The 17,065-nt window shown below is 32.6% G+C and overlaps 1 protein-coding gene across 2 annotated transcripts in view; it reads left to right on the top strand.

Annotated features, from left to right (window-relative positions):
* The window catches only part of FOXJ3 (forkhead box J3), a 145,002-nt gene that overhangs the window by 16,654 nt on the left and 111,283 nt on the right, over window positions 1-17,065 (top strand). For both annotated transcript variants that reach the window (XM_051987914.1, XM_051987915.1), the window contains exon 2: window positions 9,043-9,103. In XM_051987914.1, coding sequence (XP_051843874.1) covers window positions 9,060-9,103 — 44 coding nt within the window. In that variant the 5' untranslated portion in view covers window positions 9,043-9,059. The remainder of the gene's footprint in view (window positions 1-9,042; window positions 9,104-17,065) is intronic.

The raw sequence follows: 17,065 nt of genomic DNA, 5'->3' as shown, positions 1-17,065 counted from the left end.
TTCTCTGGTTTTTCCAACTATATAATATTGTCTGAAAAATGATAGTTTTGTTTTGTTATTGCCTATTCTAATTTCTTCAATTTCTTTTCCTTATTGCTGTAGCTAACATTTCTAGTACAGTGTTGTTGAATGATAGTGGTAATAGTGGGCATCCTTGCAGTCCTGATCTTATTGAGAAGGATTCTAGTTTATTCCCTTTACAGATAATGCTTGCTGATGGGTTTAGATAATTACTACTTATTTTAAGGAAAGTTCCATTTATTTCTATATTCTCTAGAGTTTTTAATAGGATTGAGAATTGCATTTTCTAAGCTTTTCTGCATCTGTGAGGGTAACTATAGAATTTCTGTTGGTTTTATTATTGATACAGTCAATATTGAATCAGTCTTGCATTCCTGGTATAAATCCCACTTGGTCTTAGAGTATGATCCTTGTGATAGATTGTGTATTGCTAGTATTGCTGAATTCTTGATAATATTTTATCTAAAATTTTTGCATCAGTATTCAATAGGGAAATTTTGGTTTTCTTTGTTTTTGTTGCTCTTGGTTTAAGAATTGAAATTTTATTTGACTTGTAAAAGGAGTTTGTTAGTACTCCTTCTTTGCCTATTTCCCCCAGATTAGTCTATATAGTATTAGAATTAATTATTCTTTAAATGTTTGGTAGAATCCACTTTTTTAAAATTAAAGCCTTTTATTTTCTCTGTGTGTGTGTGTGTGTGTGTGTGTGTGTGTGTGTGTAATTTTCAACATTCACCCTTGCAAAACCTTGTATTCCAAGTTTTTTCTCCTCTTTTCCCCTACCTCCTCCCCTAGACAGCAAGTAGTCCACTATATGTTAAACATGTGCAATTCTTCTATACATATTTCCAGTTATCACACTGCACAAGAAAAATCAGATTAAAAAAAAAAGAAAAAAGAAAGCAAACCACAACAAAAAAGGTGAAAATACTATGTTGTGATTCATACTCAGTCACCACAACCCTCTCTCTGGGTGCAGATGGCTCTCTCCATCTCTCTCCATTGAAATTGGCCTGAATCTCCTTTGTTGAAAAGAGCCTCATACATCAGAGTGGACCATCACCTGATCTTGTTCTTGCTGTGTACAATGTTCTCTTGGTTCTAGTCATTTCACTTAGCATCAATTCACGTAAGTCTCTCCTAAATCTCTGAAATCATCCTGCTGATCGTTTCTTGTGGAACAATAATATTCCATAACATTCATATACCATAACTTATTCATCAGTTCTCCAACTGATGGGCATTAATTCAGTTTCCAGTTCTTTATCACTACAAAAAGGGCTGGCATACAAACATTTTTGTACATGTGGGTCCTTTTCCTTTTTTTATGATCTCTGGAATACAGAGCCAGTAGAGCAAAGGGACTCTGGGGAGAATGCTGGGGAGAAGGGCTCAGCTATGCAGAGTTTGAAAGCCCTTTGAACATAGTTCCAAATTGCTCTCCAGAATGGTTGGATTAGTTCACAACTCCATCAACAATGTATTAGTGTCCCAGTTTTCCCAAATCCTCTCCAACATTCGTCATTATCCTTTCCTGTCATCTTAGCCAATCTGAGAGGTATATAGTGTTATCTCAATTGTCTTAATTTGCATTTCTCTGATCAATAGTGACTTAGAGCATCCTTTCATATAACTAGAAATGATTTTAATTTCCTTATTTGAAAATTCATTTCACATCTTTTTACCATTTATCAATTGGAGCATGGTTTATATTATACTTTTAGTTAATTCCTATAGATTTAGAAATGAGGTCTTTATCAGAATCCTTCATCCCATCTTATTTAATTCACATTTGAGCCCTTTGTCTATGTATATTCCTTTTAAGTGCTCTAGTAATAACAAACTTGTTAAGGGTTACAAGTATCATCTTCCTGTGTAAGAGTGTAAATAGTTTAACCTTATTGGTTTCTTATATTTTCTCTTTATCTGGTTGTAGATAGCATTTTCCATTACAACTTGGATGATTATTGATGAGAAAAGCTAAGTCTATCATAGTTGATCATCATATAATGATGCTGTTAATGTGTACAATGTTCTTCTGGGTTCTGCTTACTTCATTTGGCACCAGCACAAAATAATTTTTAATGTAAAAGTCACAACTCTTTTTAAAAAAGATTTTTATTTATGATATCTAGACATGAAGTTTCTACAATTCTTTGGCCTTTCTAATTTGTTAATTATTTTTGCAACATGTTTTCCAATGTTTGGTGCTTATCAGGAGTACTGCATTAAGAGGTAATCAAATCTCCTCTATTTGTATTACCAAGAAGAACCTATTAGCCCTTCTTTAATTTTGATGCAACTTTCTTTTGTCTTGTTTATAATGAAAATATCAAGACTTGATATTCAGTTCTCATATTATCATGTCTACTTGTCTGATATCCAGTTAAGACTTTTAGAACTCTTCTGCTTATAGATCATCAAAAATCTGGCTTAGCACTCTTCACTTTTTCTGCATTTTAATTGTTACTACTTCAGAAAAGGTAAGTCCTTTGTAGGTCTGAGACCTTTTCTACATTTTTCTGTTTCCTGGCTTACTTTGACAAAGGCATTGGTAATAAGTTTTTGCATTTAGTGTATAAATTGGTCTTTGAAAAGGAGATATCTTCTCTTAACCTCATTTTATTTTTATTTAGTTAATTTTCAACATTTACTTTTATAAGATTTTGCTCTCCATTTCTTTTTCTGCCTCTGTCTCTCTCCCACTCTCCATGACAGTAAGCAATTTGATATAGGCTATACAGGCACAATCATATTAAACATTTCCACATTAATCATGTTGTGAAACAAGAATCAGAACAAAAGAGAAAAACCATGTGAAAGAAAAAAAAAAACAAAAAAAGTGTAAATAATGTTTTGATCTGCATTCAGACTCTCTAGTTATTTCTCTCACTGTGAATAGTATATTCCATCATGAGTCTTTTGGATCATTATATTGCTGAGAAGAACTAAGTCTGTTTTAGTTGATCATTGCAGTGTTGCTGTTTACAGTGTACAGTGTTCTCCTAGTTCTTCTCAGTTTATTCAATATCAATTCTCACAAGTCTTTCCAAGTTTTTCTGAAATCTTATAAAATGATAAGTGTTCCGTTATATTCATGTATTACAAATTGTTTAGCTGTTCCCCAATTGATGGGCATTCCCTCAATTTCTAGTTCTTTGCCACCTTACAGAGAGCTGCTGTAAACATTTTTTGTACATGAGGATCCTTTCCCCTTTTTTATGATCTCTTTGGGAAGCAGACCTAGTAGTGGCATTGGTAGATCGGGGGAAAGGGTATGTGCAGTTTGGTTGCCCTTTGGGCATAGTTTCAAATTGCTCTCTGAGATATTTGGATCAGTTCACAACTCTACCAACAATGTATACTATTCTCACATGATAGAATCTGTAGCATGTCATTTTATGTTAGCATAGTGTTAGAGGGACCACAGGGTCACCTTTACAGTATTTTGAAACATCAGAAATTGTGAACAGTTTTTTTGTATTTATTGGAAGAGAACCAGGTCGTCACAAAATTATTACTCTTTTAGAAATAAGAAAATTTTGATCATAATTGTTTGGGCCATTTCCAAATTAGCTGTTTGTATAGTGGTCTGATCATTGACTATAAAAATCAAAATCAATCGCAAATCAAATAAACATAGTAAAAAATATAGATAGCTCCAGTATGATGTAACTTTTCCCTTTACTCTTTAATTTTTCTTTCCTTTCCTTTGCTTTTTCCTTTCCTTTCCCCTTTCCCCTCCTTCCGTTGTTTAGAGATGTAGAATTTCTCCTGGAATTGTTTTGGCTTTATTCCAAAAGTTTTGGTATATTTTTTCTTTGACATTTTCTTATTTGTATAGTTTGTTGTATTTTCTCATATTGTGATAATATTTTATGTTTCTATGTTGTATGTTCTTATATTGCGATATTATTTATTTTCTATGGTTTCTGTTGTTCTTTGACCCACAATTTTTTTGGAATTAAGTTATTTAGTCTTCATTTAATTTGCAGCCCTTCTTTCAAAGTCATTTTATTGAATATAAATTTTATTGCATTGTAGCTAGCAAAGGCTATGTTTAACATTTTCTTTTTTTTTTTTCCATTTGTGAAATTTTTATGCTCTAGTACATGATTTTAGGAAATTTTGGCAAAAATGTTTAATACATTTGAGAAATATGTATATTCTTTTCTATTTAATTAGTAATTGCCAGAGCTCTATCAAAGTTGATTTTTCAAAAATATTTTTCACCTTTTGGTTAGATTTGACCAATGTATCCCTAAAAGGGATACATTGAAATTATCAACTCATAATTTTATGGTCTATTTCTTTCTATAAATCAGAACTTTCCTTTAAGTATTTAGATGTTATGCCATTCAGTGTATATATAAAATTAATATTAAATACTTATACTCTTTCTGTTGGTACCTTTAAGTATGATATAGTTTTGCTCTTTATCTCTTTTAATTATGTCTATTTTTTACTCTTAACTTGTTTGAGATTATGATTGCTACCATCCTTTCTTTCGATTTACTCCAATCCTTTAACCTCCTGAATGTGTTTGAAGTGTAAATTCTTGTAAACAACAGTCTGATTTCTAATTTATTTTATGGCTGGATTCTGTTTTATTTATTTAATAATTTTTCTCCTCTTACATTCAAAACATATTTCTACATTAATTTTTTTTTTTTTTTGATTTCTAGGTTCTCTCCCTTATCCCCGTCCACAATTAAGAAACCACATGAGAAATTAAGCAAAATCTTTCCATAAAAGTCAAATTGTGGAGAGAAAAAAAAGATCTTCTCCCCAATGGAAATAAAAACCCTCAAGAAAAATTGAATTAAAAAAAGGGAGAGTTAGAGAAAGAGAATGCTTCAGTTTGTAGTTAGACATAATCAGTTCCTTTTTTGGGTATGGGTAGGATTTTTCATCCTAAGTCCTTCAGAGTATTAATCGTGTGATTGTACTATTGAGAATAGCAAAGTCATTCACAGTTGGTCATCCCAGAACATTGCTATTATTTTGTATATAGTACATTTCACTTTGCTTGAGTTCATGGAGGACTTCCCAATCTTTTTTTTTTTTTTTTTTTTAAGAGCATTCTGTTCATCATTATGGCTGGATTCCTTCCATTCACACTTACTGTTATGATTGTTAGTTGCCTTAGAAAACCTGTCAAAAATATGATCCTTTGGTATAGAGATGTGAATCAGTGTGATGAAAAACACTGCATGTTACCAAAGGCAGTCCATTCAAACTTTTTCCTTCTGTTCAGTTATAGGACCAGTTCTATTGTCTAGTTCTAGTTTCTAGCCTGGACAATAGGCAGACTTCATTGACTTGGTTCATTCTCTTTTAATCTAGAGAAACAGTAGAATGATTGGTAATTAGTGTAATTTCTGTTGGGATATTCCCAAAGGCCATATCTAGATATATTTTATGGATCAAAATTATCAAATGTGCTTCATGCATTAACTTTATGATTACAGGTTCCTGGAGAATGAAGGCTGCCAGAAATCTTTACCAGATTACTAGGCAGAAATTTGGAGCACACTACTCAAGCAATTACTGTATAAGGAGAACATCACTCATTCTTTCTAGTTTAGATTGTGGGGTGTGTGACTGCAGTAGGAAACTGTATGATAAGATATTCATTCCCTCTGTTGAACTTTAGGGTCCTATTTCTTTGTAGGGTTTTATCTACAGATGATCTCTTTGGATACTAGAGAGGATTGAAGAGAAGAAAGTGAGCTTTAGAGGCAGTGGGTTTTTTTTATTTTATTTTTTAAATATATCAGTCTTTTTTTCTGCAAGAACTTTTCTCTCACTTTTCTAGATCTTTTTAGTTTTTCCCAAGTCTTTTTTCCTTTTAACTTCATAGAATCATATAATGTAAGAGTTAGAACATGTCTGAGTGCTGATGTAATTTGACCTTTTCATTTTATAAAAAATAAAATCTCGTGATTATTCCATTAAAAAAAAAATCTTAATTTGCCTTTGATGTTTCTTCTAACCACTATTTCATTCATACTTTACACTAACTAAACTTTGAAATTTGCAGCTGTTTTCTCCATTTATTCCTCACTACACTTCCTCCTTGACAGTTTTACTTCTCTTTACCATTCAGTAAAAACTGCCTTATGCTGCTAGAGTCAAAAACAAACAAACAAACAAACCCAAAAAACCTCTTCTCTCTTTTTTTGGGGGAGGGGAGCACAGGGGCGGTTTATTTGTTATCTCTTAATTTTGCCACCTGGCTAGCTCATTTTCTTATTTGAATATATATTTCTTTATGTCATTTATACTGTTTTTTTTTTCATACTTTTTTTTTTTAATGGTTCATAAGCACAGCCATGTACTTCTCTTCTACCTTTTGTGAAAGTATTTAGTGCTTTGGAAAACACCAAAGAATAGTTGGGATTAAAAAAGACAGGCTTTTGTTGTATGCACTATGTAAGCGATGGGTTGTCTTTTTTTTTTTTTTTTTTAAAGCTTTTTATTTATAAAACATATGCATGGGTAATTTTTCAACATTGACCCTTGCAAAATTTTCTGTTCTAAATTTTTCTCTCCTCCTCATTCCCTTGTCTAGATGGCAGGTAGTCCAGCATATGTTAAATCCAATATATGTATACATATTTATACAGTTATCTTGTGGCACAAGAAAAATTGGATCTAAGAGAGAAAAAAAAACCTGAGAAGGAAAATAAAAATGCAAGCATATATCAACAGAAAGCTTGAAAATGCTATGTTGTGGTCCATAGTCCTTTCTCTGGGTGTATATGGCTTTCTTCATCACTGAACGATTGGAACTCCAAGCCTCTTCTCAGTTTGCAGTTATGCTCCTGCCATTGATAGCTCCTTCCTTGTCTGTTACTTTTATTTCTTCTAGCTCTTGATTTTCTTAGGATTTTTAATTTTATTTCTGGGATTATTATCATTGTTATTGTTATTATTGTGTGTGGAGTGTAGGAGATAACTGCTATGGTTCTTCAAAATTTACTTCTAGATCTATATACCTCGCTTTCATGTTAGCTCTCTTTGGTTAATTTAGCTCTTCACATGATTTTAATTGCCTTCACTGAATAGTTGACTCTCAAATCATAATTACCATCATCTCAAGGTTTTTTTTTATTATAACTTTTTATTGACAGAGCTCATGTCTAGTTAATTTTTTTACAACATTATCCCTTGCATTCACTTCTGTTCCGACTTTTCCTCTCTCCCCAATGGCAAGCAGTCCTATACAAGTTAAATATGTCACGGTGTATCCTAGATAAAATATATGTGTGCAGAATCGAACAGTTCTTTTGTTGCACAGGAAGAATTAGATTCAGAAGGTAAAAATAACCTGGGAAGAAAAACAAAAATGCAAGCAGTTTACATTCATTTCCCAGCGTTCTTTCTTTGGGTATAGCTGCTACTGTCCATCCTTGATCAATTGAAACTGAATTAGATCTCTTTGTTGAAGAATCCACTTCCATCAAAATACATCCTCATACAGTATCGTTGTTGAGGTATATAATGATCTCCTGGTTCTGCTTATTTCACTTAGCATCAGTTCATGTAAGTCTCTCCAAGCCTCTCTGTAGTCATCCTGCTGGTCATTTCGTACAGAACAATAACATTCCATAACATTCATATACCACAATTTACTCAACCATTCTCCAATTGATGGGCATCCATTCATTTTCCAGTTTCTAGCCACTACAAAGAGGGCTGCCACAAACATTTTGGCACATACAGGTCCCTTTCCCTTCTTTAGTATCTCTTTGGGGTATAAGCCCAGTAAAAACACTGCTGGATCAAAGTCATGCACAGTTTGATAACTTTTTGAGCATCATCTCAAGATTTTGATAAGAAATGATCTTGAGCAAGTTACTTGTCCTCCCTGGCCTCTATTCTTTTTCATTTATGAGTGTTCATTTTGTCAAAGAGTTTAGACTATTATATAATCTCCAATCTTTTAGGATTCTAAATTTGTTGAGTCCTTCCTTAAGATTTATCTTAATCCTTTGTTTTGAGAAATTCTCATTAGAGGAAACAACTTTCTAATTGGTCTTCCTGTTTGTTCTAGTCTCCTTTCTGTTTTCCATCCAGCTGCCAAATTGACAATCAGTGAATAACCATTAATTAATGCATGTGCTATTCCAGGCACTGTACTAAGTGCTGGGGATACAAATATTATGCAAATAAAACAATCTTTCCTACTTAATAAAACAAATTCTTTATTCTCAAGCACTTTATATTTAAATGGGAGACAAGAGGCATGTATTGAAGAATATGTTCAAAGAGAATAAAGTACTTAAAATATTCTATGTGATTGATACCAAATTGTGTGGATGCCTAGTTGTATTTTGAAAATAATAGGTATAAATCTAAAATTGAATTAATAATCAGTGGGATACACATTGAGGATAACTTATTTTGAAGTTTGTCTTGAGACATTTTCCTGATGTCAGTGTTAGCATAAGGGAACTGACCATTTTTCCTAAGAAGATATTCAGGTTGCTTTTGGATGGAGAGAACTGTATAAAGAGAATAATAAATTAAATCCATAGCAGTCAACCTCTTGACTAAGTGTTTCTTAACCTTTTGATTTCTTAAACATACCAACAGCATTGCTGAGTGGAGATTCTGAGGTCTAAGCTTCTATAGCTCTGCTCTTTGACCTAGTCCATCAACGTGCTATAGAGAATTTAATCAGACTTCCCTCTCCTCTCAGTTTTGTTGACTCTTAACAAGTAAGCACTGCTTACTTCCTAAGACCGTGCTTTTTTTGAACCAACCACACTTGCTCTATCATACGTATGTTTCCTGCATTTCCTAGCATTTTTCTTCCTTAGACTTTGGAGATCCTGATTACTATTATATATCATTTCTGATTCTTTTGAGTATATCCCTAATTTAAAAAAGATTGTTGTAGAGTTATAATTCTGCTTTAAATAATGAATGTTCAGTTATGGTAATTTGATTTGTAATGTAATTTACTTTGGAGCACTCATGTTAATAAGTGTTTTTTCATTTTCTCCCTCCTAGTTTTTCTTTGTGGCCAGATGGGTTTGTATGGACAATCCTGTCCATTTGTAACTTCATCAAGGTGAGTATAATTTTTAGGATTATGGTATTAAATACTACTTAAAATGCTATTTTGGGGTTATTTTATATGCAGATTTTGTTTTAATGAGATTTTATTTTAATGGGGCCATTGATTGGTATTTGAGAATCTTTATATAGATTTTTTAAAAAATGGAATTCAATTTAGTGAAAATTTCTTGCTCAGCTTACCATTAGCTTATTATTTATTATCTTATTTTTAGCAAACATGTTATTCTTTTGCTTATAATTTTATATAATATTTACTTTACATGGGTTTAAATGATTACTTAATTTGGATTTTTAATGCAGTAAATTAATAATAATATTGATAGGTAGCAGTTATTAGTGCTTTAGGATTTACAAATCACTTAATACAAATTATCTCATTTTGTTCACACAATGATCCTGGGAGGGAGGCACTTTTATTTATCTCCATTTTTACAAAGTTGGGAACTGAGGCAGCATGTGAAGTGACTTGTCTAGGGTGAAATAGGTCATAAGTGCCTAAGACCAGTTTTAAACTAAAGTTTTCTAGACCACAGGTCCAATGATGTATCTAGAAACTGTGCTTCCTAGCTGCTTCTGGTTATTAAACTGTTTCAGGTATTAATTTTAAATTTGCTTTTTTTAGGCAATGTATTTTTAATGCCATCCTGAGTTTTGAAATAAGTTTAACCTCAAATTCTCCAACTTTCAAAATAAATCAAGTAGGGAATGAATTTTTAAAAAACTGATAACTTTTAATATGAAAATTTTACTTAGACTAGCATGCTAGATGATGACACCTACTGATTATATGTGATATTGCAACTTGCTTTATTAGGCATTATAGGTATCTAGAGGTAGATAGGTTGGAGGGTGGTGTAAATTCTGGAAACATTAAGAAATATTACTGTGGTTTAGAGAAAAGGTGAAATTTGGCATACTGTATTCGTTTCTTAACACCATAGAATGGGATAGACATGAGCAAGCTAGAAATCATTTAGAGTTAAGAATGCAACTAGGATAATGACAGAACTGGAGAGAGAACCTGTCATATAATGATCAATTGAATGAATTAGGGATGGTTAGACTTGAGAAGGAAGAGTTAGAGGGAGTTGACCATAATTCTAGGCAGGCACAATGTTGTTTAAAACCAACTGGCCATCACTTTGTCTTTTTTTTTTTTTTTTGCAAAATACTTTATTTTTAAATCCTTTGTGAAACTTCTTAATGAGGGAATACATTTCTAATTTTATAGTGGAAATCATTGGGAAGTCAATTAGACAAGAAATATTTATTAAGCATTTACTATGTGCCATGCACTATGGTTCAGAGCTGGAAATATAAAAAGAGATAAAAGATAGTTCCTGCTCTCAAGGAGCCCATAACATAATGAGGAGATTCACTTTATGTTCAAGATAGAAAATCATAGATGACTAGAGTTTGAAAGGGATATAAAAGACCCAATTGAGACTAAACCCTTCATACTATAGGTAAGGAAATTGAGATATGCAGAGGAAGTGAATGGCATTAAGAAGTTAATTGCGTTTTTTTTTTTTTTTCCTTTTAAACTTACCTCTACTTCTTTCTGTTTGTATTCTGTAAAGCAACAAACAATTAGCACTGAAAAGAGACCTTATGTATATAAAGTATCTTAAAAGCCAAGGAGCATAATTTCCTTTTGTTTCCCTTTGGAATAGCTATTCCAACTATTTGTTGCACTATGGCCTGTTTAGAATGGATTGAAGGATACTGATGCAGCCTAAATTTAGTTTAATGTTTTCTTAAGTATTTTGAACTACTAGTTCATCATATATATATATCATCATATATATATATAGGGTATTTTATAATCTTAAGTCCCCACTGCTAACTCTTCTTTCTAAACATAAGGGAAAAGTGTGTGATTTTGTGCATGTGTCTGTGAAAGAAAAAGGAGGGGAAAAATCCAGGTAGCTTCTTGGTAGAAATTTCATCTATTTTATTTGAACATTTATGGGAAAATATCTTTAAGTTCAAATAAAAGTTTGTATGACTTTGGATAACATTAGTATCCATATAATTATTCATTCTCATAGAATCCTTTTTGGAAAGGGTTATAAAGTGAACTTTGTTTTTGTCCACTTTTTGCACTGACAAAGGGTCAGATCACAAGAGAGATTCTTTTTGCCATTTACTCACTGTGTTCTAACTTTTTATGTGTAATACTAGATTCTAAAACTCTTCTGGATTTAATTTGAAGTATAGCAATTTATAAACTGAAAAGCGTTGGAAAGTATTAGGCCCAAGCACTCATTTCTATCTCATGTTACTAATGTTTCCAGACCATTGGTATACTTCCTTTTGACTCTTCAGAGTACAAACCAGAATTATGTTAAAAACAAGAACAAAGGGCTTGAAGTAAAGGGAAGAGTAACTTGGGGGAGTAATATAGTTTCTACTTTCAACCCCCTAAGCTATGAAATAGCCCTCTCTAAGTAGGTATCAAACATATATTCACTCATACAAATACACACATTTGCCCATTATGCTGACAACTAAGTAAATTGTAAGTTTTAGTGCCAAAGAAGCCAAGTGTAAGACTCAGATAGGGAATGACAAGCTGGGTAAGATAATTGGGAGGACAATATCAATGGTTGGCAAAGGGAGTGACTACATGGGTTAATATATAGGAGAAAGTAGAGACCACAGTAAAGATAGCAGAGAAGTTGGCAGAAGTTAGAAAGACAGGAGAGAATGATTTAAGCTCCATTTTCCTCACTATTTGGGGAAACCATTATTTCCTTCAAATGGTATTGGATAATGGCTCATTTTTATTACCTTAAGGTGGGATAATTCATGCTGGGGGAACTCTGTGTGGACTTTGAAGAAAAACCGAAACTTAAATTTTTTGAGGCTATGTTCAAATAGATGAATGAGACCAGTGTAAAAGTTCTGATATAAATGTTATTTTCTTTATAAAATTTCCTTTGGCAGTACTTTATTCTTTCATTAGCACAGATAGTATCCTATTTGTAATGTCTGGTTCTCTGTGAGGAAAGTATTTCTACTGCAGGGGGTACATAGAGATTCTGTTTTAATAAATCATTCTTCTTCTACTAAAATTGGATGAAATCCTAGAGGTCATCTAGTCCCATCTAGTTCATTATACAGAAGGAAAAGTTGATAACCAGAGAGGGGCAAATTCAGTTTGATAGGAAAGCCAATGTTAATGTGTCAAATGTGCTTAATAAATATGCTTAACAAGAAATGTCATCCTTTTGACATATTACTCAGCTGTAGTAAGTTTCGAATACTTGTGTGATGTTGAATAAACACTAGCACGTGTTGAAAAACTTGTCAGGACTAATATCTAAATGTAGTATTTATTATATATGTACCTAAATAAAAAGAATATGAAACCCAGCAAACAATGCAGCCTACCATTCTAAACATTGATTTTCCCTTTTGATAAATTTTAGATAGTTGAGACTTTGAATCTGGAAGTTCAATGATGTGCATATTCCCATAACTGACAGTGATGTTCTTTCCTCCAATTCCCCCCCCCCCCCAATTTCTTATTTGAAGTGATTTTTAAAGGGATAGCTCCTTAATGTTTTTAGGATACAATAGGGATCCCAAAGCCCTTCATAATTTGTCCCTTTTCAGTCTTAATACATGTTCTTGCTCTCTCTTAGCTAGGATCTAACTTTCTTATCAACAAAAGTTCAGCCAAACTACCCTTCTTGCTCTATCTTTTGTTTCCATTCATTGGTCCTAGTAGTCCTGCATGCCTATAATATACTCCTTTCTTACTCTTGGAATCTTTTATTTACCTCAAAACTCAACTCAAGCACTACCTCCTACATGAAACTTTCTGATCTCAGCTGCTATTGATAATATTTTCCTGTCTCTAACATACATAAACACGTGTGTGTGTGTGTATATGTGTATGTGTAGCATGCCTTTTCTGCTAGAATGCAGGTGAGGGCAAAGACTCCTTTTCTTTATATCCCAGAACCTACCACAGTACTTGTGTTAAGTAGATGCTTAATAAAAGGTTATAAATTGTTTTATACTCTCTTGGGATTGGCTTTCAATAATGCTTCATGGAATGGAGCACTACCCAATGCCCTGAAGATCTTCTATTTTAACCTCTTGAGAGTGGTTAAGTGTTTTTTCACTTGTGATCAATTCTCTATGATCCTGTTGGAGTTTTCTAGGTAAAGATTCTGGACTGGTTTGCTATTTCCTTCTCCAACTCATTTTACAGATGAAGAGCTTAGGCAAACAGGGTTATGTGACTTGCCCAGGGTCACACAGTCAATACATATCTGAGGCCACATTTAAACTCAGACTCTACTGACTCCAGGGCTGGCATTCTATCCACTGTGCCATCTAGTTGCCCATCTTGGGAGTTACCAGTGAACTCTGGCCTGCCTATTTGTTCTCACACATTTCTTATTGGAATACCATTAATAATTTTGATTACTCTTTGCTTGCTAAATTTGATTAGAGGAATGGTACTATGAGGTTTAGATCATCTTGTCAATGCTATCCTTGTCACAAAGAAGCCTTGTCAAAAGTTAGAAGTGGGGTCTTCGTTTTAATTATATCTCATCAGCATAAACTTTATTTTTAAAAATAAACATCAACAGCAATAGAATAATAATTCCCTCTTTAATGTTATTCTGTCCTTATTTTTTAATGCTTCCATTAAAATCTTACTACAGTGCCTCATTATGGCATATGGGTGTTGGCAAACTTTGGCAAGTCCTAATATGCTAGAAGAGCTTGAAGTACCAGAACCTTGGGACAGCTGTCTGTCATTTGAAGACCAATCTAGCTAATTTCAACAATGTTTATTTTCAGTCGGTTGGCCAATGGATATTGAAAAATTTTTGGCTAAGGTTTATAAGGTCCTCCTGTTTAGATATTGAGGTTTATGAGCTGTATCAGTAAATGGATGTAATCATGTTCTTTTAAAGTTTTATAGTATCGTTAAATAAACATTTTAATTATTTTTTTAATAATACAATAAAAATAATAAACTAACATTTTATTACATGTAATTAAATACATATAGTAATAAATCATGTATATACATTATTCTGAGTTCTGCCTTTTGTATGCTGTTTGTTTATTCATTCATATATTGGGTTTACATAGATCATTACCAATTTTTCACATAGGAATAGGGGGCTGAACCTGTAATTTCACTCATTTAGGAACTCTTCAGTGAGGAAACTCCTTTGATCACTGCAGATTGGCACCTGCTATGCAGCTTACATATAGTCTTAAGGAAACCTTGATGTATTCTCTAAAAGGGAGCTTTCTGCAGTTGCTGAAAGATTAAAGAACTTGGGCAGGGGTACACAGCTAATATATGTTAAAAATGATACTTTAATCTCATGGTACTCATGGCTTTGAAAACATTCCTTCTTTTCACTAGATGGCAGATTCATTTTTACATATCAGGCAATCAGCAATCATTTATTAAGCACCTTGTGTTAGGAACTGAGGATATAGATATAATGAATAAAACAATCAATCCCTTTTGACAGAGTTTATGTAATAGAAATTTAAATACATATTTAAACATAAGAAAAATAAATTAAAAAAAATTAAATGCAAAATTAGGGGCAGCTGGTGATATGGTAGAAAATGTTCCAAATGTGGAATCAGGAAGACTCATCTTTGTGAATTTGAATCACTTACTAATTGTATGACCTTGGGTAAATCACTTAACTTTGCTTTAGTTTTCCCATTTATAAAAAGAGCTAGAAAAGGAAATGGCAAACTACTTTAGGATGTTTGCCAAGAAAATTCCAAGTGGTATCACAAAGAGTTGGTTGGACATGACTGAAAATAACAGCAAAATACAAAGTTAAATACAAGATAGTTTAAAAAGGAAGGGCACTAGTAGTTTGAGAGCTAGTTCATCATATATATCACACTTTATAACAGTATAAATCTTCATTGCCTTAATATGTAGTTTTTCTTAGCCCTTCCTCAAAGGGCATTTGGGTTTTTTGCAGTCTTGGTATTAAATATAATATACTTAGAAGCATCATTTTGCAATTAGACCTTTTTTTCTTTTGAGTTACTTCTGGGATATATTTTCAGGAATAAGATTTCTGAGTAAAAAGCTATTACTATTTTTATGGTTTTTATTGCATATAGCTAAATTATGTTCCAAAAGATTTTAAAGTTTTATTGTCACTTGTATATGACTTTTATCTCTTCCTATGTACAGTCCCAACATTTAAATTTTTTTTTGTTTGTGCTACTTTAATAATGGGTACTGCCATTTAATTTTTATTTATTAGTTTAGTTGAAATTTTCTAGTTCTCTTAACTATTTGTGTTTCAACTTTTATTCATGCCATTCAAATGTTTTTATATATATTAATATGAAATCATTTATATTTAAGTTAGTGATAGAATATAAGAAAGGCAGAATAGTAGAATTAGAGGAATGGTCTTGGAGTCAAGAAAAGATGAGTTATGTCTTGCCTCTAAATATATTTATGACCTGAGACAGCCAGCTTTTTGTTCTTAGGCATCTCTAAGATTAACTTACTGTTTAATTGTCAAGCTGTTTCAACTACATTAGTGGTGGGAATTTGCATAGCTTCCTTATACTGATGAAATCACAGTTACAGATCCTGCTTCCTCTTGAGCACCCCTTCCCTCAAAAGATGTAGATATTTTTAGAGTGGTAGAATACAATAATTTATCTGCTATTTGTCAGTAATGTCAGGTCCTAGGGCAACAGACAGGCTGGTTTGAGATAAGCCCTTAATGGAAAGACACACTTAACTGACATTGACCCCCATCTTAACTTGCATCCTTTTTCTCCTGGCTTGTTCTTAGACTCTCGATTGTGTCTCTTAGTTGCTTAGTCCTGTGGCTGGTCCTTAAGGGATAAAGAGATTACTGACAACATGCATTTGAGCCTGGCTGTGATTCATGAACCCAGATAGTTGATAGAAGCAGCCTGTATACTAAGATATTAAATTTATTTTGTTGTCATTGCCATCACCAAAAATTATTATTTTTTAAAAAAAATGTATATATATTAGAAACCTTGATCTGGTTGAAACATTAGGAAATGAGATGTTCTGTACAATTGAAGTTTTTATTTGAGGATTAACCAAAAATTTTCTTTGTGAATCTTTCTAAAGATTATTGATACATTATAGAACATATTGAAGTTGCCTATTTTTGTTTGCAGAATGTCCTGGACATAGTAGAATCTTCGTTAGGACTTCAATTGCTCTCAGAAATATCACTCTGGACCTCATTTGTTATTGTGGAGTGCCATAGGTAGAGATGTTGAGATTGGGCTTAAAGCATACTGAATCAAAGAATCTGGATGTTCCTTATTTTTTTTTAAATTTAAATCACAATGAAGAAAGCTGATAGTATCAATTTTCAGCTTTTTCCTAAAATTAGGGTGCTAAAATAATTCTAGCTGAATTTAGTTTATTAGTGATAAGAATGAGATAAAATGTCCTCATGAGCCTCAAATAACAAATGAACCTTTTATTAGTCTTCCTTCTATATAGCTCAGCCATTTTATTTAACGTTTCCAAGTCTTAGCATCTTCTTGCCATGTGCTTTGCTGTGATGTACCTCACTCTTCTCCCATTTCATCTTTTGCCATATTAACATTGTTTCAGTAATTCATTTTATCTGTTACTCTCTTGTTCTGTTTTCCCTCCCTGTGACTTTCCAAATGAAAAGATCTCTCTCTGGCATCTACTTCCCTATTTGTTTTTGTCTCCTATTAAAATATGAGTTCCCAGTTGGTAGGGATTTGCTAGATTTTGTATGTGTCCGCAGTACTTCACCTAGTACTTGGCTAAAAGTAATAAGCACTTAATAAATTTTCATTCATTCATATTCAAATATTTTCTTAGTGAACTTGAAACAGAAAGTATAAAATTTTAGTCACTGTCATGATTTCTTGAATACTTACTGATCCACCAACTTATATG

The sequence above is a fragment of the Antechinus flavipes genome, chromosome 3 (genome assembly GCF_016432865.1).
Source record: "Antechinus flavipes isolate AdamAnt ecotype Samford, QLD, Australia chromosome 3, AdamAnt_v2, whole genome shotgun sequence".
Lineage (NCBI taxonomy): Eukaryota > Metazoa > Chordata > Mammalia > Dasyuromorphia > Dasyuridae > Antechinus > Antechinus flavipes.
Note: the sequence above shows the minus strand (reverse complement) of the source record. Positions and strands in the feature narration are given on the sequence as shown.